General features: G+C 41.1%; 1 protein-coding gene across 3 annotated transcripts in view; it reads right to left on the bottom strand.

The window, feature by feature from the left end:
• STK4 (serine/threonine kinase 4) overlaps nucleotides 1–20,796 on the bottom strand; it is a 93,113-nt gene extending 72,317 nt beyond the window's left edge. Inside the window, exons 1-7 of one of the 3 annotated variants that reach the window (XM_082744691.1) lie at nucleotides 20,628–20,760; nucleotides 14,766–14,846; nucleotides 13,529–13,754; nucleotides 12,771–12,838; nucleotides 8,696–8,824; nucleotides 5,663–5,777; nucleotides 532–696 (exon numbers count right to left, since the gene is read on the bottom strand). In XM_082744691.1, coding sequence (XP_082600817.1) covers nucleotides 532–696; nucleotides 5,663–5,777; nucleotides 8,696–8,712 — 297 coding nt within the window. In that variant the 5' untranslated portion in view covers nucleotides 8,713–8,824; nucleotides 12,771–12,838; nucleotides 13,529–13,754; nucleotides 14,766–14,846; nucleotides 20,628–20,760. Of the gene's footprint in view, nucleotides 1–531; nucleotides 697–5,662; nucleotides 5,778–8,695; nucleotides 8,825–12,770; nucleotides 12,839–13,528; nucleotides 13,755–14,765; nucleotides 14,847–20,627 lie in introns of all 3 variants that reach the window. The other 2 variants (XM_082744690.1, XM_082744689.1) reach the window with 2 other exon arrangements.
• Nucleotides 20,797–21,080: the final 284 nt, after the last annotated feature.

Genomic DNA, 21,080 nt, shown 5'->3' with positions numbered 1-21,080 from the left:
TTCAAGAAAAGCAGTTGGGGGACGCCTGGATGGCTCAGTTGGTTAAGCAGCTGCCTTCGGCTCAGGTCATGATCCCAGCATCCTGGGATCAAGTCCCACATCGGGCTCCTTGCTCAGCAGGGAGCCTGCTTCTCCCTCTGCCTCTGCCTGCCATTCTGTCTGCCTGTGCTCGCTCTCTACCCCTCTCTCTCTCTGATAAATAAATAAAATCTTTAAAAAAGAAAAAAGAAAAGCAGTTGGGACTGAATTTTTCTTCCTTTTGCAAACACGATGAATAGAATTTCAACTTCTACCCTGTCATTCTTGTTTTAGCTTTTATTTTTATCAAAGTTAAACCACGGGACCTAAACCCCAGGAAAAGATCTAAAATAACCCAGGAGCTCTTCTGTAACTTAATGGTACCTTCCATTACCTTTTTACAAATATAATGAAATTGAGTATTTTATTGAAAAAAAAAAAATGACTAAATGAAAGGAATTCCTTCTCCAGACAGAACTGAAAGTTATCAAGAAAAGTAACATTTTTACTTACTGTAAGTTGACCTGCTACCCCAAAATCTGCAAGTTTTGCATGTCCTTCTGTATTTAGCAAAATATTTCCTGCCTTGATATCTCGGTGTATTTTTCTCATAAAATGAAGGTATTCCAGTCCCTTAAGCGTTGATTGTAATATTGTAGCTATCTCATCTTCTGTTAACTATAAAAAGAATGAAAGATTAAAATTCCATTAGCTTATAGCATTTTACATTCAATAAAGGGAAAAAAATCAGGTCCAAGCTCCCCTCCTAGAATGTAAGGTCTTCAACCTGTGGCAGCATTTGACAGCTTATACCACCACTCCATTAACCCCTTCCAAAGTTACATGTCCTGTCCCATCTCTCCCCAAACATTAGATTCATGTACCTGCCTACACAGCATCTCCAGCTGCAAACCTAACACGCATCATAAGCAGAACACATCAAAATCAAGTTCTGTACTTCTACCGCCACCCCACCCCACCCCACCTCTGTTCTTCCCACCATCTTCTTCCTCAGGGCAAGGCAGTTTCAGTTGCCCTGGCCAAACACCTTGAAATCATCCCAGGCTCTTCCCTAACTTCAAAATATATCCAAATACGTCCTCTGTAATCATTAATCACTCTAGTCCAAGCCACCAGCATGTCCTGCCTAAACTATTCTAATAATTGCCTAATTGGTCTCGCTGCTTTTGCCCTTGACCCTGGGCAGTGTATTTCCCACGTGGAAGCCTGTTATAATCAACCTTTGAAATGCAAGCCAGAGCTGCTCAAAACCCTCCAGTCAACGGCTTCCTAAGCCACTCAAAATGAAAACCAGTCCTCACCAGAGTCTTACATGATCTGCTCTCCAGCTACCTTCCTCCTCTACACTTTCTACCTTGCTCATTCTGTTTCAGCCTTATAGCCTTCCTTACTGTTTCTCAAACACTCAAAGCACCCTTGTACTTCTGGGCCTTTTCACCTCACGTACTCTCTGTCTACAATGGTCTTCATCCAGAAAGTCAGAGAGGCCTTCCCCAGTTCCTTCCATTCCTAGATCATTCTCTACCCTTTATCCTATCTTATTGGTAAATGCAGTATTATCCCCATCTGACATATTATATGATATTTGTACACCCATTATGTGTTACCTTCCCTATTATGAACATAGCCCCATTTTAAAAATGTCTTTGGGGGCATCTGGGTGGCTAAGTTGGGTAAGGACATCCAGCTCTTGGTGTCAGCTTGGGTCATGATCTCAGGATCATTAGATCAAGCTCCATGTCAGGCTCCGTGGTCAGGGGTGGGGGGGGTCTGCTTGAAGATTCTCTCCCTCTGCCCCTCCCCGCACAGGCACACAAGCATGTGTGCATTATCTTTCTCTCTCGGATAAATACATAAATCTTCAAACTTATTAAAAATAAATAAAAAATAAAATGTCTTTGGCTTGTTTACTATTGTATCCCTAGCCCCCAAAAAGCCATCTGACATGTAGCAGGTCCCAAAAAAATGTTTGTTGAATGATGATGAATAAATGAAAAGAAGACTGCTGATCGACCAGAATACGTGCTCAGCCCACGCTGATTTCCTGTAGACCCGACTCCAGTGAGAAAACAAATGCAATCCATCAACTAACTCTCAGCCTCCCTTCTGACCAACAATTCACATTTAGAAGAGAGCATGCTGTGGTGCAAAAAACAAGGGATCAGGGATTAGAAAGACCTAGCTTTTACCCTTGGCTCTACGTTCTAGCTGTGGGACCTACGTCAAACTTCTCTTGGTCTCAGTTTCTCAATAAATAGGACCAATAAAACAGGACTACCAGCATTCTTCAAGAATGTCATGAAAATCAAATGATATAAGGAGTATAAGAATGCACATCACTTAATAACTACCATGCTAACAATCAATAAATAGTTAATAAGCATCAACTATGAGCTAGACACTCTGCCAATAAAATTAAAGAGAGCTAATTATTAAGCATTTATTCTATGGTAGGCACTATTTTTGCAATCTCATTAAATCCTTACAAAAATCACATAAAATAAATACTATTATCATCACCATTTTACAGAAAATGAAGCTGAAGCACAACAAGTAATTTGTGCTTACAAATGACAGCACTCTCTCTGCAGGCCAAGCAAACACTACTGGCAAGGTTGCAAGCTGCAGGGTGGGTACTTCTGTGGCCTAAGAGAACAACGTTCATGTGACTGACTTACTCACGCCTTATTCTAACCAGTTAAGCTAATCAGTTAAGGGAGCACTGCCCATAGAAATATAATGTGAGCCACAAACAGAACTTTTAATTTTCTAGGAGCCACATTTTTTTAAAAAAAGCAAATTTATTTACATTTTTTTTTTTTTTTTAGTCATCTCCATACCCAACGTGGGGCCCGAACTCATGATCCCAAGACCAAGAGTTGCACACTCCTCCAACTGAGCCAGCCAGGTACCTCTAAATTAATTCTGATAATATATTTTAACTATATTTATCCAATATATTATCATTTCAACATGTGATCAATATATAAAAAATGTAAAGTTTTTTTTCTTCTTGTAATAATTCTTCAAAATCTGGTATTTTATACTTATAGCACAACTCAATTCGGACTAGCCACATTTAAAGTCCTCAGTAACCACATGTAGCTAGTGACTATCATGCTAGATGAGACGGAATTAAGATATTTTACAAAATAATGTGTAATAATTAAAGACCAGCACTTGATAGCTAAAAAGTAGATAAATACAATAAACTAATATTAAAACATGAAATGCACCATTAAAATTAGTTTTGGATTGCTTCAAGATACCTGAAACAAAGTAATTTAATGCTGCACATAAGAAGGCCTGGAACAGAATTTTTTTTTTTTTTTAAGTGGGCTCCCTGCCCAACACAGAGCACAAGGCGGGACCTGAACTTCCTGGGGCCTGAGATCCAGACCTGAGCTGAGATTAAGAGTTGGACTCAACAAACTGAGCCACCTAGATGCCCCTGGAGCCCAATTTTTAATTCAATAAATTATTCAAGCTTTGGGACTTCTTTAAATATAACTTATGGTAAGATATAATTCCAAGCTAAAGAACTTGCTATTTGATTAGAAAAGCATACTAACTCTGAATAATGTAAATTAAGAAAAGGATATAGTCATATAGATAACCCAAAAGTTACAACTGAGTTTTCTTATTTTTAAATTATTATTATTTTAATTCCAGTATAGTTAACATATAGCATTCTATTAGTTTCAGGTGTAAAATACAGTGACTCATCAATTGGGTATATTACTCAGTGCTCACCATAAGTGTACTCTGAATCCCCAGCCCCTATTTCACCCATCCCCCAACCATCTCCCCTCTGGTAACCATCTGTTTGCTTCCTACAGTTAAGAGCCTGTTTTTTTGGTTTGTCTCTTTTTTTTTCCCTTTGTTCATTTGCTTTGTTTCTTAAACTCCACATGCGAATGAAATCATATGACATTCGTCTTTCTCTGGCTTATTTTGCTTAGCATTATACTCTTTAGATTTTCATTCTTTTTTATGGCTAAATAATATTTATAAACACACACACACACACACACACACACACACCAACGTATTCTTTATCCATCCATCTACCAATAGACACTTGGGCTGCTTCCAGAATCTGGCTACTGTGAATAATGCTACAATAAACACGGGCATGCATATATGCCTTAGAATCAGCTTTTGTATTCTTTGGGAAAATACCCAGTAGTGTGATTACTAGATCCTAGGGTAGTTCTATTTTTAATTTTTTTGAGGATACACCTGAGTTTTAAAATATTCTCACCTTAAATTCCTAGAGTGCCTCACAAAGTACAAAGTACTTTTCCATATTTAAATTAATTTTCACAAGTCTACAAATATTTAACATAGGTATTATTCCTATTTTTCTCATTAAAACAAACAAAAAAAACTAAAGGCTAAGATGTCTCTAGCTTCTACTTTTATCCATTCACAGTCCACACAGAAGCCACAGTTTATCACAGAAACCACAGTTTATCTTCTAAATTGTACATAATCAAATGTCTCCTGACACGCTTAGAACGTGGCAGTGGCTTCCTATTATAGTCAGAATAAAAGGCAAACTCATTACCATGGCCAACAATACCAACAGAATCCGGGCCTGCTCCCATCTCACCTCACCTCCTGTACAGGTCCTCTCGCCTCTCCCCTCTCCTCACAGTGGCCTTCTTTGCGCCAAACCTGTTCTAGCCTCAGGATCCTTGCACTGCTTATTGCCCTACCTGGAATGTCTTTTAGAAGTCAAAGCTCCATCTTGTCATTGAAGTTTTACTTTAAATGTTACCCCCCTGAGTGGCCTTTCTCAGCCGTCCACTTTCAGGTAGCTCACTGAGCACTCTCTGCCAGTCCGTTTCTTCAAAGAAATGATCACTATCTGGTATTTCTTTTCTCGTTACCAACAGTTGGCTTTGTGGTTGCCCTACTAGAAAATGTACAAGCACAAAAGCAGGGTTGTTGTCTTCTTTACTATCCCTAGGGCTTAGAACCAAATTCTAGAAATATTTCCTGAATAAGCAACTGAACCTGAATTAGAACGCTTGACTCTTAGCTTTTATCCCAGTGATCACAGTAAGGGCAAATAATCTTACACAGAGGTTATTCTCTGATTAAAAGCAGAAAGGCACCTGGGTGGCTCAGTTGCTTAAGCGTCTGCCTTTGGCTCAAGTCGTGATCCCGGAGTCCCAGGATCGAGTCCCCGCAGCAGGCTGCTAGGGAGCCTGCTTCTCCCTCTGCCCCTCACCCCACTCTCATGCTCCCTCACTCTCTCCCCTCACTCTCTCTCTGTCTCAAATAAAAAAAATTTAAAATAAACATAGAATGTAGAGAAAATTAATCTGTGAACATGCTGGGTAGGGGGAGAAAATCAAATCTATTTAAACATTTAAAATTCATTGCTTCACCAAGAGTTGATAGTCACTGTTTTCTCTCCCAAAACATGCTAAATATCATTGGCTTGGGCTGGTGTCAAAAACACCACTTTCAGGAGACATCAGAAAGCAGAGGGGGAAAGAATCATGGGAAAGGGGAAATCTGACAGTCATCTCTGGATAGGGCAGTAGAGGAGTGCCCACAAATACAAGGCCAGGGACCAGCCCAAGCCCTTTGTTCTAAAAGGTAAACTTACCGTTTTATTTCGTAATCGAATGATATCAGACACAGAACCAGCCCCACAGTACTCCATAACGATCCACAAGTCCGTGTTCTTAAAATAACTGCCATAATATTTGACTACATGAGGGCTAAAGAGAAAGTAATAATACAGATTAGAGGAACAACCTTCAATACATGAAAACTTCTCTGCTCAAAAGACCACTTATTCATATTTAAGGTTAAAATAGACACCCTCCTGATAAAAATGTAAATAATAAATAACATTTTTCTAAATAATAAATAACCAAAGTGAGAAAATGTATGGGTCCTTTAAGTTGCATTTCTAGATATACAGTTCATCCAAGGAAAAGAACTACAACTATTCAAAAAGAAATAGTTTAGCATCACAGTACGATTTTAACAATGAAAACTTAGATACCATCTAAGTGTCCAACATGAGGGAGTTTAATTAAGAAATAATGATACAGACATATAATGGAATAACCATGAATCCAAGAAACATATTATAGAAGAATATTTGATAACATGAGAAAAGATCCTGCTTATAAGAAAGAGAGAAAGAAAGAAAGAGTACAGATTACATAATTGTAAGCATGGAGAAACTCCAAAAAGAGATATGGAAGGAAATGTATACCAAAGAGCATTTAACAATGATTATCTCTCCAAAGGGGAAAATGATGTTATCTTCTTTTTATTTGCATTTTTCCAAGAAGTCATATGTACTTTGTAATAACAAAAAAAATCACACCACAATCTATTATAAAAAGAAAATATTCAGGGTGCGCCTGGGTGGCTCAGTCAGTTGACTGTCCAGCTCTTGATTTCAGCTCGGGTCATGATCTCAGAGTCCTGGGATCAAGCCCTTTGGCTGGCTTCCCGCTCAGCAAGAAGTCTGCTTGTCTCCCTGTCCTGCTCCTCCCCACTGCTCGTGTGCAACTGTGCTCTCTCCCTCCCTCTCTCTAAAATAATCTTTAAAAAATATTTTTAGGGGCGCCTGGGTGGCTCAGTGGTTTGGGCTGCTGCCTTTGGCTCGGGTCATGATCTCAGGGTCCTGGGATCGAGCCCCGCATCGGGCTCCCTGCTCCGCAGGAAGCCTGCTTCCCTCTCTCTCTCTCTCTGCCTGCCTCTCTGCCTACTTGTGATCTCCGTCTTTCAAATAAATAAATAAAATCTTTTAAAAAAAAAAAAAAATTTTTAAAAGAAAAATATTCAGTATCAGACCTGGAATTTTGGGTTTCAAGCTTAAAGAGAGATACCAAATCAGATTAAAGAGAAAAGTCAAACATCCTATTAAAATGAAATAATCTGCCCACTGAGAGTTACCAGCTTTAATGGGTTAGATTGTTATCAGAGCTAAATAACGTTGCATAACAATCGGAGATGCTAAAAACCTACTCAGCTTCAGGAATGCTCAGAATTTCAAATGCCGCTTCACCCTTGGGAAACATGCCAATGACAAGGACAGCAGGAAACACATTCACACACAATTAATGGAGACATGGATGAGTAACTCTCTGCTCTCCCTTCCTTAAATTCCCACAGTTATTTACTGCCTTTATAAGGCAAGTAATCTCAGCTACTTATTGCTGGAACATGTTCGATATAGTCCTTTATCGTTGGCTAGATTTTCTTGTCCACATATATGCCTGGCCAGTCCAATTTGTCTATGAACTCCCAGAAGATAACAACTCTGCCCAGTATTTCTCTGTACTCCTCACCATGCTTAGCACAGAGGAGGCTCTTGGAAATAACTCTTCCTTAATTAGAGATATTTGCATACTCTGTTTGAAACACAGCTCTTATGTAGCGTATCAGAAATGGCAAAGTCCCTTGGGGTGCCTGGATGGCTCAGTCAGTTAAGCATCCACTCTTGATTTCAGTAGGGTCATGATCTTGGGGTCATGAGATGGGGCCCTATGTCAGACTCCATGCTCAGTGGGGAGTCTGCTTGAGATTCTCTCTTCCTCTCTCTCTGCCCTCCCCCAGTGCTCACTGGTTGTCTCGCTCTCTCTCTAAACTCAATCAACTTAAAAAAAAAAGCAGTGACATAGTCACAATGTGCCTACTGGAAGAGCTTCCATACTAAAACTCATAGCAGAGGAAAAGGAAACTGTCTACCTAACTCTGGGCAATCTGGTAAAGAAATACAAGGGTTTTGTCTAACAGAGAGTAACCGCAAGAGTGTAAAGAGTAAAAGAAAGGGAGGAAGGGAGAAGAGAAATAACTATATTCACAAGCCTGTGAGATCTAAGGGCTCCTAAGCAAATTTCCCAGTAGGCAGCCCCACCTGCCCCAATGCCAAAGCTTTACAAAGCTCTTTCTGCGGACCAGAGAGCTTCAGGAGGAAGGATGCGGCCTCAGATGCAACACGTTCCCATTCTCCTTTCAGCTCTCTAGAGCTGGCGTTGCCCCTGAACTTGTGCATCTCTCAAATTTAAACAGTAGTGGGGAAGCCTGCTCCACCAAGGCGACCAGCTCATGTTGTGACGGAATTTCAGAGCAAACCACGTGCTTTTCTGCGGTCGCCTGGTGGCCTGACTTCCTGCTTACACATTTGACGAATCTTAGTTCCTCAAAATATAAAATTCTTAACTACTCTGAGCTTGAAGAAATCTTTTTTAAATGTAGGAAGAAGAGTAATACATTAAAAAATGTTCTCTTTTTTAGATCTAGCTGACATTCTAACGTTTCTAGAGCTAAAAGTATTTGGATTATCTCTTCTTAGCTATCTCTGCAGTAATGTTTTCACAATAGGAAGTAAGAGAGATCATTATCAGGAGGGAAAAAAAAAAAGTCAGCACCACCACCTTCTGCCTCTCTGCCTCCTCTTCTTCCTGGTTTTGAAATGGGCTTACTGAAAAAAAAGAAAAAAATCTATGCATAATAGAAACTATAAAAGTCTAGCTATTAAAACACACATTTTTTGCATCAGATTTTTTCCACCTGAACGCTCTCTTCCGCAAAACCTCTAAGTAAATGCATCCATACATGTTAAACTCTAGAGTCACAGCTAATTCAGAACTATGTTTTCCCCACGTGCCTTTACCTGTCACATTGTTGCATGATAGAGATTTCTTTGATTATCTCCTGCAGGTCTGATTCCACAGGAACTTGCTTAATCGCAACAATCTGACCGGTCTCTTTGTGAATAGCTTTGTACACGCTGCCATAGGACCTGTAAGTGGGGGGAAAGAGAACATTCACAAAGGCAGAGCAAGTCCAGAGATTAAAAAATGGTTAAAAAAATAAAAAGCAACTCACAGTTCTAATTGATATCCCTAAAGGCCTAATACACTTATCCTTATCTACAGCTGCAAAACTGGAAGAGCTAAATGAAATACTTTGGAAAAAAACCTGTTAATTTCACATTTAACCTTTGCAGATGGATTTATACAAAATAATCACTATTATAGTAGCAACCGTGCATTGCGTGCCTGATGTCTGCTAGAAACTGCATCATCCCAATTCATCTTTACCAAAAAAAAAAAAAGTCATGATCCCCATTTTATAGGAAAATGTGTGAAAGCTCAGAGGGTACAGGACTTGCCCAATGTCACAGAGATGAAAATTAAGTGGTCAGGCTGGGATGTGAATCCAGGTGTGTCTGAACACAAGGCTTATGTGCTCCCCACATCTACCTGAGCTGGTATGCAAACAGTGGAGGTCTATGTGTTCCTGTGTTCACTCCAGTACGAGGTCCTTCCATCCCTGCTCCTCTTACTTGCAATAATACTTAAAACATTATGGCAACTAATCAAAAATCTAAGCCCCTTTAAATGCTAGTATCAGGTGAACATAGCACATAGAAAGCCTTTTACCCCATTTTCCCATCTAATAAAATAAATTTAAAAATTTATGTGGCCATTCAATTTGGGCCTAAAAGAGCATGAGATTTAGAATCAAGAGACTAATGATTTGAGTCCTACCCTCATGACATAACAGTCATCATTTACATACATATTGTGCCTCAATTTTCTTACCTGTAAAATGACAATACAAACTACAAGACAGTTGTGATGGTCAAATGAGATACCATCATCACCCTACACTGATTACATTTTCAGTGGAAACCATGACAGCTGTCGGTGAAAACACAGTGAGTAAGCCATCTTTCTTATTTCCCAAACCCACGTATTTCTTCATACTGTCCTGGCAAAAAATACATTAACAGAACAGTGCCCCCTGATACGTCAAAGTAGATGAGTGCTCTAGCTGCCAAAATGATGCTCCAGACCATTTCAATGTGAAAGTAACATAAAACTAAAAAAATTATGCAAAACACATAAAAAAAATTTTCATCCCATCAGAATCTCTTATGTTGGCAAAACTAGTATAACAATCCTTAAAAGTTACGTGATTTTTTTTTTTACCCGGAGAAAGGCAATTGCTGGCCATGTGTGGAAGGCCTGCCTGCTGCTCCTTCCATCTTATGAAGATAAGTCTCTGATTCGTTGGGGTAGCAAAGGCTTGGTTCTAGGGGACAAAATACGGCAGTCCAGGAAGTCAGCCTTCCTATTGCTTCTGCCAGTGATTGAACTAGTAGTAAGCACAGGACCTAGATCTGGCCAATGAAATTTGAGGGGAATTCTGCTGAAGGGATCCTGAGAGAGGCTTTCTTTCCTGATGAGAGAGAAACACACAAGAAGGCCCACTTTTATCTGCCATTTCCTTTCCTACTTTGGTTACTGTTACGTAAGGCATGATGCGTGAAACTAAGGCAACCATCTTCAGAAAAAGAAATACACAAATACTAAACCATTATCAAGCCAACTAACCATTCTGGAATCTTCCACCCCAACTCTATTATTACTTAGTTATTAAATGCCCTTATTGGTTAGCCATTGCTAGTTGGATATTCTGTTACTTCCAAAGTTATTCTTGATACACTAGGTCCCATATGTGTGAAGATGTCAGTATTTCACGTTCTCGTTGGAATCGGTTGTGCTCGATATAGAGTTCTTGGACAAAAGCTTTCCCTCAGCACCTTTTCTGCAGTTTTCCAGCTTCTATCAGCTATCATCGGATTATCAACTTTCACAGATTCTTCTTTACCCTTAAGGTTCCACAATTTTACTGTAATGTAATTAGGGGTTGATTCATTTGGCATTTCATAAGCTTCTTCCATCTGAAGGCATGTTTTTCTTCAAGTCCGGAAATTCTCAGCATTATCTTTTTCTTCTCTATCTCTTCTACTATCTCCTTGTAGAATTCCTACTGGACCCATATTGAGTACCTCCTCAATCCATGCCATCCTCCTGATTTCTAACACTGTACTTCTCTGTCCCGCACTTCATGATCAGTCTCGTTTAATTCAAAAATTCTTTCAGCTTGCCTAGTTCACTGTTTTTACAACTTATTGGGCTTCTAGAAGTTCAACCGTTGTCAAGATTCCCAACTTTAATTTTTCCTGGAGCCCTTCTGTTTGTGTTCATAACCTGGTGTTCATAACCTGATTATTTCCTCCTTTCATATTTTTGAAAATAATAAACAAACATGTTAAATCCCCTTTGAGATTCCTCCATTGTTTCTATGTCCTTGGATGTGATTTCTCCCATTTGCTCTGCTCATTATCCCATGGCAGTAGATTCCTTGTCTGGGTTTCCTTTTATCTTGAATGATTTCCCCCTACACAAAGCTGTCACAAGCATTTCAGGTCATGATGGTTCCATGGTTCTCTCAGCCTGTCATCTAGACTGTACAACTTAAACTTGGTCTTGTGTTAGGAGTTGGAGGTTTCTGCCTCTCCAGATCCCATACCTGAATGTAGTCCAGGCTCACTTATTATCAAACCAGTATCTCCATTTTTTCCCCAGGCCACAGGCAAATGATACTTTCTAGCAGTGATCAGGCAAATTTATTTCAGCTTTGGTTCACAGATGGGGGCGCCTCATCTTTCCCACAACTTCATGTAGAAGCTCACCTGCCATCTCCTGACAAGGACAGGGCAAGCCCTACTCTCCTCTTACTATTACATATCTCTTCCATCCCTGCTCCATAGCTGGCCACGTGTCCTTTTATTTAAAAATTTAATTTCCGCAGTGCCTGGGTGGCTCAGTCAGTTAAGTGTCTGCCTTCGGGTCAGATCATGATCCCAGGGTCCTGGAATCTGGGATCAGGCCCCATGTTGGGCTCTCTGCTCAGCAGGGAGCCTGCTTCTCTGCCTCTCCCTCCTCTTTGCCTGTCACTCCCCCTGCCTATGCGTACTCTCTCTCTGTCAAGTAAATAAAATCTTAAACAAAATAAATAAAAATTCAATTTTCACTCATTAGTTTTATCTATTAAAATGTAAAGAGAAGTCTCTGCACATACTCCCTCAGCAATCTTAACCAGAACACTCTCCATGCTTCTCTATGCCATCCTGAGAGCAAGGAATGCTCCAATAGCTTGTATGAACAATTAAAATTCATGATTCCACATACTACACTTACGGTAATCTGAAGAGAATTTAGAAGGCTTCAGCAACTGTGCTCGCTTTTAGGCAAATCTCACTAAGACCTGATTCCCTATAACAAAAACTACAGTGACTTGATGAATTCTGATTGGCAGAGAATAAAAATGGTGGGGAGGTAGAGGTTTCACACAAGCCAACAAGGTAAGGATCAATTTGGGAAAACAGAAATAATACAAGTCTTAACAATACCACTTACTACCTATGAAACCAGGGGCAAGATGTTTTTTATTATCCTATGATACAAACTTTAGTGAGTCAAGGTGTAAAACTTCTAAGTATAATGGAAAGAAAAAAGTGCTGGGCTCTCATGCAAAACACTTCCCAAGCATGTCGAGGTCTGGTGTGCTGGCTTTACTCTGTCACAGATCCACAGGATTTCCTCCAGACACAGAACAATTTGGCCTCCAGAGATTCCAACATGGTCCATCGGCCAGAAATCATGTCGTAAGACACAAGTTAGTGAGTGGTCACAAGTCAGAACAATTTAAGGATGGCATGGCAGTTTGTGTTTAGATAGCGAGGTGGAGTTAAGGTCTTCCTTCAGGATTCTGTTAGTTAAATGAAACTCATTCGGGATCATTCAGCCATGATGACAGAAATTCAAACATCTGTGGTATCACTAAAAAGAGCACTATGGTGATAACACAAGGAGAGAGAGCAGAAGCTTTACTTCGATTTTTTGCTGGTTTTATCTTTGTAAGGAAATTTCCAACTTCTTCGATGAAGACATGCATAGATCTAAAAGACAATTAAAAATAATCATAATTAGCTTAGTTCCCCCTCCCATATAAACAGAATATCAGGAATATATTTTGTCTGTAGTTTTCTTCTGGTGTTCCCCAAACCCAATGAATGCAAACAGCGCTCCCTTTAGGAATGCCTAAATATACTGAAGATTTAAGATCTAACTTTGATTTGACATGATAAGGTCGAAAAATGCTTCAGTTGGTAGGCTTAAAAATAAAAGGATCATGGCTGCCACTGACTGAGCACACACTACGTGACAGGCACTGTACTCAGTACCATACCCCTGTTACCCCAGGTAATACTTGGCATAACCCAGATGAGGGAGATATGAATATCTATGCTTCATAGCAGAGATTTATGAAGCTTCAAAATATTAAGTAATCTGCTCAAACCCACTTGTTTATTGTGACTCATACAACAGTAGAGCAAGGGCTTTAATGCAGGTCTAACTTCAGAGTCTACGCCCGTACTACCATAACACAGTTCTCTTAAAAATGAAAGAAACAAGTTAGTTACATATTCAATTATGCCCACCACCCTTTATCTTATTCAAAGGAAGACCTGTGAGCACTGTTAGATGAAGGGGTTAGACTCACTGCCTTGAGGGAAAGCAGCAAGGAGGCCAAGCTAAAGCTGAAAAGGACAAGCGAGAGATGTGGAGGGACTGTCGTTTTCCCATACCTTTAAGGATGCCAAGTCAACTTGCAGTCTTCAGAATCATCTTGTACTTGTCTTCTAACAGCACAGCTGGTGTCCTCTTTTATTTCCCTTCTCTACTTGATGTCTTGCTTGGTTCCAGAGAGTATTTTTCCAACTTAGAAAAAGATGACTAATGTTTTTTACAAGGAGGCAATCCATGAAAACCTATGCCATGTAATCCATGACCGGGTTTAACATTATTCCTGACCTACATTAGACATAAATAACATTAAACCCCAAAATAACTAATGACACGTAAGACTTGATTTCAGGGGCACCTGGGTGGCTCAGTCGGTTAAGCATTTGCCTTTGGCTCAGGTCATGATCCCAGTGTTATGAGATCAAGCCCCACACTGGACTCCCTGCTCAGCGGAAAGCCTACTTCTCCCTCTCCCTCTGCCTGCTGCCCTGCCTACTTGTGCTCTCTCTCTCTCTGTCCAATAAATAAAATCTTTTTTTAAAAAAAAGACTTAATTTCAAGGAGCACACAGCACTTAAACAATAGAAGTTTTTAAAAGTTAGTATTTCAGGTCTTCTCTTGAATGAGAAGTACTCTTGAGAGACTAAACACACACACACACACTTCTGCTTATTAATGCAGAAACTATCACTGAATGATACACAAAAAACCACTATTACTAAATACCATCTCAGCAGTATTTTATACACTCATTCACAAATCTGGTTTTCAAGAAGTACCCTGGTTCCCGACCTGGGATTTTCATCTCTTGGAAGTTGTAAAGGTAGTGACAGTCCTTGAGGTATTTACTGTATCTCACAAAGCTGCACTAACTAAAATGCTGAATTCCATTTTATGAAAATAATAGTTACTGCATATTGATCAGTAATTATGACAGCAAATAAAAATGTATGACTAATAAAAATTGTTAAATGAAGTATAGGCTAGTTAGTGCTGTTACATACATGAAATCATGTAAACTATGGATTCTATGAGACAGAAAACAATAGATGCCCTTGGTGTTGAAGGGACCAGGCATCACTAAATCTGTCTATAATGGTGACTGGGGGAAAGAGGGAAAGAGCATCTCAAGCTGTACATCTCCCGCCCAGCCCACTCGGAGCAGTGCTATATGCAACATTCCTCTTCCTTCTCCTTAGGTTTGTGAATTATTGACATAAGAAAGGTTCAGCTCCTTCTGGTGTTGGGGAAGAAAAAGACTGGGACCTACTGGTCTACCTGTATTTTCTGTACACTCACCCTTCTCCAAGTTTCTCTAAGACATCAAACACTTCTTCAGGTTGTTTAGTCAAACTATCTTCATCCAACTTTTTCAGCTGCCTGTGAATGAAGAAATAAAAACATAAAATACATTTTACTTGCTAGCAACTAGACCACAAAATACATTTATGTTACAATTTGCATCTTGGGAATTGCTCTACAAAGTCTAATAAACAACAGAGGCAAGGTAAGAGACTTTTTTTTTAGTATTATGTTTACAATTATGTTATGTTAGTCCCATACTTATACTTACATACACCAAACTTACATTAGTTTTTAATGTAGTGTTCCATCATTCGTTGTTTGCATATAACACCCAGTGCTCCATGCAGTTCGTGCCCTCCTTAATACCCATCACCGGCCTACCCCATCCCCCACCCCCTTCCCTTCTGAAACCCTCAGGTTGTTTCCCAGAGTCCATTGTCTCTCATGATTGATAACAGACATTTTTATTTATTTAAGTTTTTAATTTATATTAAGTTTTTTTAATTTAAGTATTATTTATTATTAATTTATTTATTTAAGTATTTTTATTTATTTGTTTGTTTGTTATTAAGTAATCTCTACACCCATTGTAGAAGCTTGAACTCATGACCCTGATATCAAGAGTTGCACATATTTCTGACTGAACCACCCAGGCACCAACCTAAGAGACTTAAGGGCTGTCTGTGTCAGTATTACATGTGTCCTGGGTCCCTCTGGTGAGCATAACCAGGACCAGAAGATAAAGAACTACCAAGAGTCGGACTTCAGTTCAACAGGTCTAAGAAATTTTCCAAGCCACCTGCGTGGCTCAGTCAGTTAAGTGTCTACCTTTGGCTCAGGTCATGATCTCCGAGTTCTGGGACTGAGCCCCTCCCTCCCCAGCACTGGGCTCCCTGCTCAGCCGGGAGTCTGCTTCTACCTCTCCCTCTGTCCCTCCCCCTGCTATGCTCTCACACGAGCACGCTCTCTCTCTCTCTCTCTCAAATAAGATTTAAAAAAGAAAAAAAATTTTCTAACAACAAAAGTTGCTCTGAAATGGTTTAGACTGCCTGAAGAAGTCCCTAGTTCCCCATCACTAGAGAACTTAAACAGAAAATGAATCATCATTTGGCTGAAATGCTACAGAGTGGATTTAAGCTTTGATAGAACCTTTAAAAACCATGTAAAGCTTGAGATTTCACGAATTAAAATGGCATAACTATCTCTTCAGAGGAGATGTTTAATGTAAGGTTAACTATAAATTGAAAATGGTCTCAGACTGGAGGCCAAGGAAGACATAGAGACTTTTGTTCTCCCTTAGCAAGATTTTGGTAATTTGGCCAAAACACAGGGATTCTATAGGTATCACAGAAACAGAAAGTGGAAGGTATACACTCACACATGATCAAAAGTGAAAAATAACTATGCAGCTAGGAATTTCAAACAGACTCAGAGAGACTCTTCCATGAGCAGCTGTGTACCTCCAAAAAGTCCCCAAAATCAAAGATACATGGCTGCTTATGATTTCCTGATAATTCAGATTTTTCTGACTATGCTAGAGGTAGTAAATAACAAACATGGTGGTTATAAATTAACAATATTTTTTTAAAACTGAAAAGTCTAAAAATTATTAATGGGCTTAAGAAGCTTGCCAAAGAATATTTGTGTGTGCGTGCGTGTGTGTGTGTGTGTGTGTGTGTGTATCTTCTACACAATAGTTTCCTGAAACTACAAAGAACAACAAAAAAAGAGAGCTCAGGAAATGGTGAAATTATGGAAGTAGTAACACTGAAGACTTATTTGTAGAGAAAAGGTTTAAACTAGCTGGACAATATCAATTTTTACAAGAGAAGACCAGAATTACATGGAGAAGACTTGAACTGCATACACACACACCCCTTCCTGGAGCAAATAGTCAAATCAGAAGAAAAGACAGAAAGAAACTTGAGAAAACATCGAGTGTATCCACCCATGAACACGGATCTCTAAAAGACAATCTCACATAATTCTATAAAGGTCGAAGACTACATACTAAAGAAATGGAAAAATGCTCCAAGTCAGTAATTGTGACAACTTGAAAATTAACAAAATGACCGCAGTGACCTTTGAAACTCAAAAGGTCCTAAAAATTAAATTCCAGTGACATCATAAAACCTAGCTACAAAACAAAAAGGGGTGAAGTGAAACTCCTCTTAAACTTCAGAAGTGAAATGTCTATGAAGTCAGACGTTAGAAAGAAAATCGTACGAACTGGGGTGGGGAGGGGGTTTGTGAAGCGCTGAATTCATAACTGTATAAACAATGAACAATACCTCATTTCTCAAGTATAATCAAACAGCTTATATAAAGGAAGATCAAATGTGTTCCTTTGAAGTGTTGACTTTGTGGTTTACAAAAAGCAAAACTCACTGTTTCAACTACCCTGAGACCACAACATAACAAAGGAAACTGCGCCTGGCATGTCAGAAACAGCTGCGAGCCCCTGATAATCCTCTGACAAATTGTGTACCTGCTCAGACTTCTCTCCAACAATCTACTTGGCTTGTGTATGTGTGTGTGTGTGTGTGTGTGTGTGTGTGTGTGTGTTTTGAGATTATTTATTTATTTATTTATTTGAGAGAGCCGAAGGCAGACATTCAACTGACTTAGCCACCTGGGTGCCCCAGTTTTTTGTTTGCTTTTGATCCAGGCTTAACAGATCTTTCTCTCTCTGTTGCCTGATAACCCAGAGGGGGTCAATAAACATTTCCTATATGGATTAATGAATGTAATGATGGGAATCCTAAACTTCTATCAGCAATCCTTGTGAATTTCCAAAAGAACAGAATTCCACCCTAAAAAGCATTACCAGATTCTCAACAAATAAGATTCCTACAGAAAATCCTCTGCTAAGGGACTCTCAGTAATACTTTATACCGTAAGTCTTCATGGAAGAAGCACAGAACAGCCTGACTGATGATTCAGCTCTGAGCTGGGACTTCGCCCAGACCTTAGGTAGTTTCATTGCTTGCTCATAAAAGAGGCCTGCCCAACACAGCCTCCTTGGACCAAACACCAGCAGATGCTCCTCTCCTAAGTCAGAAGGCCACATGGACAGCCAAGCATTCCAGAAATGCCCTCTACATCCTCCAGCACACTACTATTATCTAACGCCAGCTCACTTTTAAAAATCATAATCACCTACCTAAACCATCAATCTGAACCACTCAGTCACACACAAATGTCAAGCTCATGAGCGCAAAGAGCATTTCCTGCATTGAGACTGCCATCCCTTCCCTTGCTGGAAACACATGCCAATTGCATCTCTGAAAAGACAAGTTTATCTCTCCAAACACAAATGAGGGTATTTATGAAGCAGTTACTCATAGATTTGGCTAATTCTCAAGCCTCTTTCTCCCATCTCAGAACTCTTGTTTTATCTCATTTTATTTAGGTATACTTATCCCTCTTTCCATTCAGAATTTGATATGGTTACAACAAATATATAAGATAAATTGATGACTTTTTTAATGATAATAAAATGAATATCTTGTCTCTCCCCAAATTCCTATGTTGAAGTCCTAAGCCCCAGGACCTCAGAATGTGACTTTATTTGGAGATAGTTCCTTTAAAGAGGTAATTAAGGTAAAATAAGGTCATAGAGGTGAGCCCTAAATCAATATGACTGGTGTCCTTATAGAAGATAAGGACAGACAGGTACAGAGGGAAGACCATGTGAAGACAGAGGAAGGAGAGAGCCATGTACAAGTCAAGGAGAGAGGCCTCAAAGAAACAATCCTGCTGACACCCTGATCTTAGACTTCTAGCCTCCAGAAAACTAGAAGAAAATACATCTCTGTTGTTAAAATCACCGTTTGTGAAACTGACATGAAAGTCCTAATAAATGCAAGTAACAAAGTTAATTTGATCCAGATTAGGTACTTCACTAGTTATGATGAGCAGGAAAGCACCAGTCATTCAAGAATTCAGCCCTGCAACGCTCTTCTCTTGCACCCTCAATAAAGTTGTTAAAATCCAAAAGGTGTAGGAATGAGTGTGTCAAAAAAAAACAAAAAGGTTTACGCTTTTGGCCAAGATTATAGAACACATGGCAAAGGTAGAAACAAAACTCAGATTCCTAATCCCTTTTTCAATTAAACCAAGGCCTCAGAGAAACAGCAAATACATTTCAGAAAGAAATATAACCAGTGAACATTTATAACTGGGTCATTATGGTGCTGTAGCAAATACCTGCTAACATTCACAGGCCCCGTGAAACAGGGGTGCTTCGAGAGGGCATCAGAGGAAATAGTTAAAAGCATGGACTTTGGACCAGACCACCTGATTTAAACTCCCAGCTCTGCCACTGACTGACTGTGGAGCCTCCCACAAATCATTTGAAACTCTGTGTGCCTCAGTTTTACCACCAGTAAAATAGAGCTATAGTGATAACCACCTCGTATCATAAGATTGTTGTGAGGATCAAAAGAGTCATAATAAGCTGAACCACACGAAATTACCATTTTTATAGGTCATTTACACGTGGTTCACCAGGAGACAGGGAAAGCACTGAGAACGGTTCCAGGCACCCAGAAAGTGCCATATGTGTAAGAATCATTATCATTTCCTCCCAGCACACTACACTAGGGTGAATTATGAGTCCATCCCAACCAGCTATTTGCCTTCTGCCATGTTTGTGTACTTCAAACAAACCCCGAGTGTGCAGCCCAGGCTGCGGATCCCTTCCCTTCACCTCTCCTTTGCCCCACACTCCCACACACTGAACACTTCCTACTTTAGTGCTCATTCTGCTGCAGGAAGTCAGAGGTCTCTGTGAAATAGAAGCTAATTACAAGGCACCCCAGAGAAGCTGGACTCAGTTGATCTCTGCTATTTTTTCTCCAGATGTGGAGGAGCGACACAAGACCCTGGTGTTCACAGCGCGAATCAATGATCTAACTCAAACCAACACCAGAGTTCAGACTTTCTAGGATCAGCCACCTCCCTGATCTTGACTTAAAACAATTCCAGGTAGCAGCAGGATCTGGAGCTGATGCAAAACAATAGAGGCCCAAAAAGGGCCCAGACTGGTCAGGTCGTGACCCAGACCTACAGCAAAGAAGGAAATACACAGGACTGTGTCTCAACTCTTCTGGGCCTCAATTGGCCCTTCTTGAAAATATCCTCTTATCTCCTTATCCACCTCCCACTGTCAGGGTTGAAAAACTGAGGAGGAGGTAAGGAAAAGTAGGAAAGCAGGGGGCATCAGGGAATGAAAGATGTCATCCTCATCCAAGAGTGGGGACACTACCCGGAAAATTTTCCTAAATGCTATCCTGCACGAAGCCCTCCCTTGTCGGACCTTCAACCTTTCTCGGCACACCTTCACCCTTAGGCGTAAAGCTTTTGCCCTCGACAGATCTTCCCCACTGCACCCCTCAAGTGGGACCCCATCCCTTAGAAAGTCCACCCAGTCTTCCTCTGCTTGTTCCTGACCCGTATCTTAGACCCCTCTGGGTTCTCATCCTGCTCCAGCATCCCCCCTACCTCAATGAATCCATCCTAGCACGGCCTCCCCCCAGGCGTCCCCGCCATCAGCAGGTGCTCTCCCTAACTTGTCCCCACGTCCCTCAGCAGCTGCTCCCTTCAGCAATGCCCCCTTCCGCCAGGATATCCCCCCCACAGCAAGTGCTCTCCCCAACCAGTCCGTTTATCCCCCGGGGGGCGTGCTCCCCTCTGCCGGACGCCCTTCTGGCGGAGATTCCCCCAACTCAGCAGGTGCCAGGATCGCTTGGCCCCGCACGTCCATCCCTCCGGGGGCTCACCCGGTGCCTCTCCTCCGCCAGTTCCCGCCTTTCCCTCTCCCCACCCCCTGCCTCTCAGCCAGCGGCCCCTCACCGGCGCGGCGGGTTCCTCAGCTGCACCGTCTCCATGGCGCTGCCGGCAGCCGCCCAGACCCGCTCACTGCTCCATCCTCCCCCGGGACCTCCCCGAGCCCGCCCCGCAGACCCTCCCACACTTCCGCTTTCCGCCCCCACCGGAAGCGGCGCGCAGCGCGCGAGCGGGGCGGGACTACGAGGATCTGGACCACGTGATGCGGAGCCTGAGTCACGTGGCGCGCGGGGCGCGGCCTCAGAAGGCGGAACGCCCTCCGTCGGACTGTGGTCCGTCTGCCGCGCGGTTTCGGTGCCGCGCGGTACTCCTTGCGGGTCTCGGGCCAGGATCCCGTCTCCGCTGCGGCCCGGCCCTTGTTCCTCCGACCGAGATACTGAGGCTTCTTGGGAAGCGACCAGGTTCTCCGCGATTTCTGGGAAGCGTTGCCCCGGGGACTCCTGGAGGTATTCGTGGGTT

This window comes from Mustela nivalis (assembly GCF_964662115.1).
Source record: "Mustela nivalis genome assembly, chromosome: 8".
Lineage (NCBI taxonomy): Eukaryota > Metazoa > Chordata > Mammalia > Carnivora > Mustelidae > Mustela > Mustela nivalis.
Note: the sequence above shows the minus strand (reverse complement) of the source record. Positions and strands in the feature narration are given on the sequence as shown.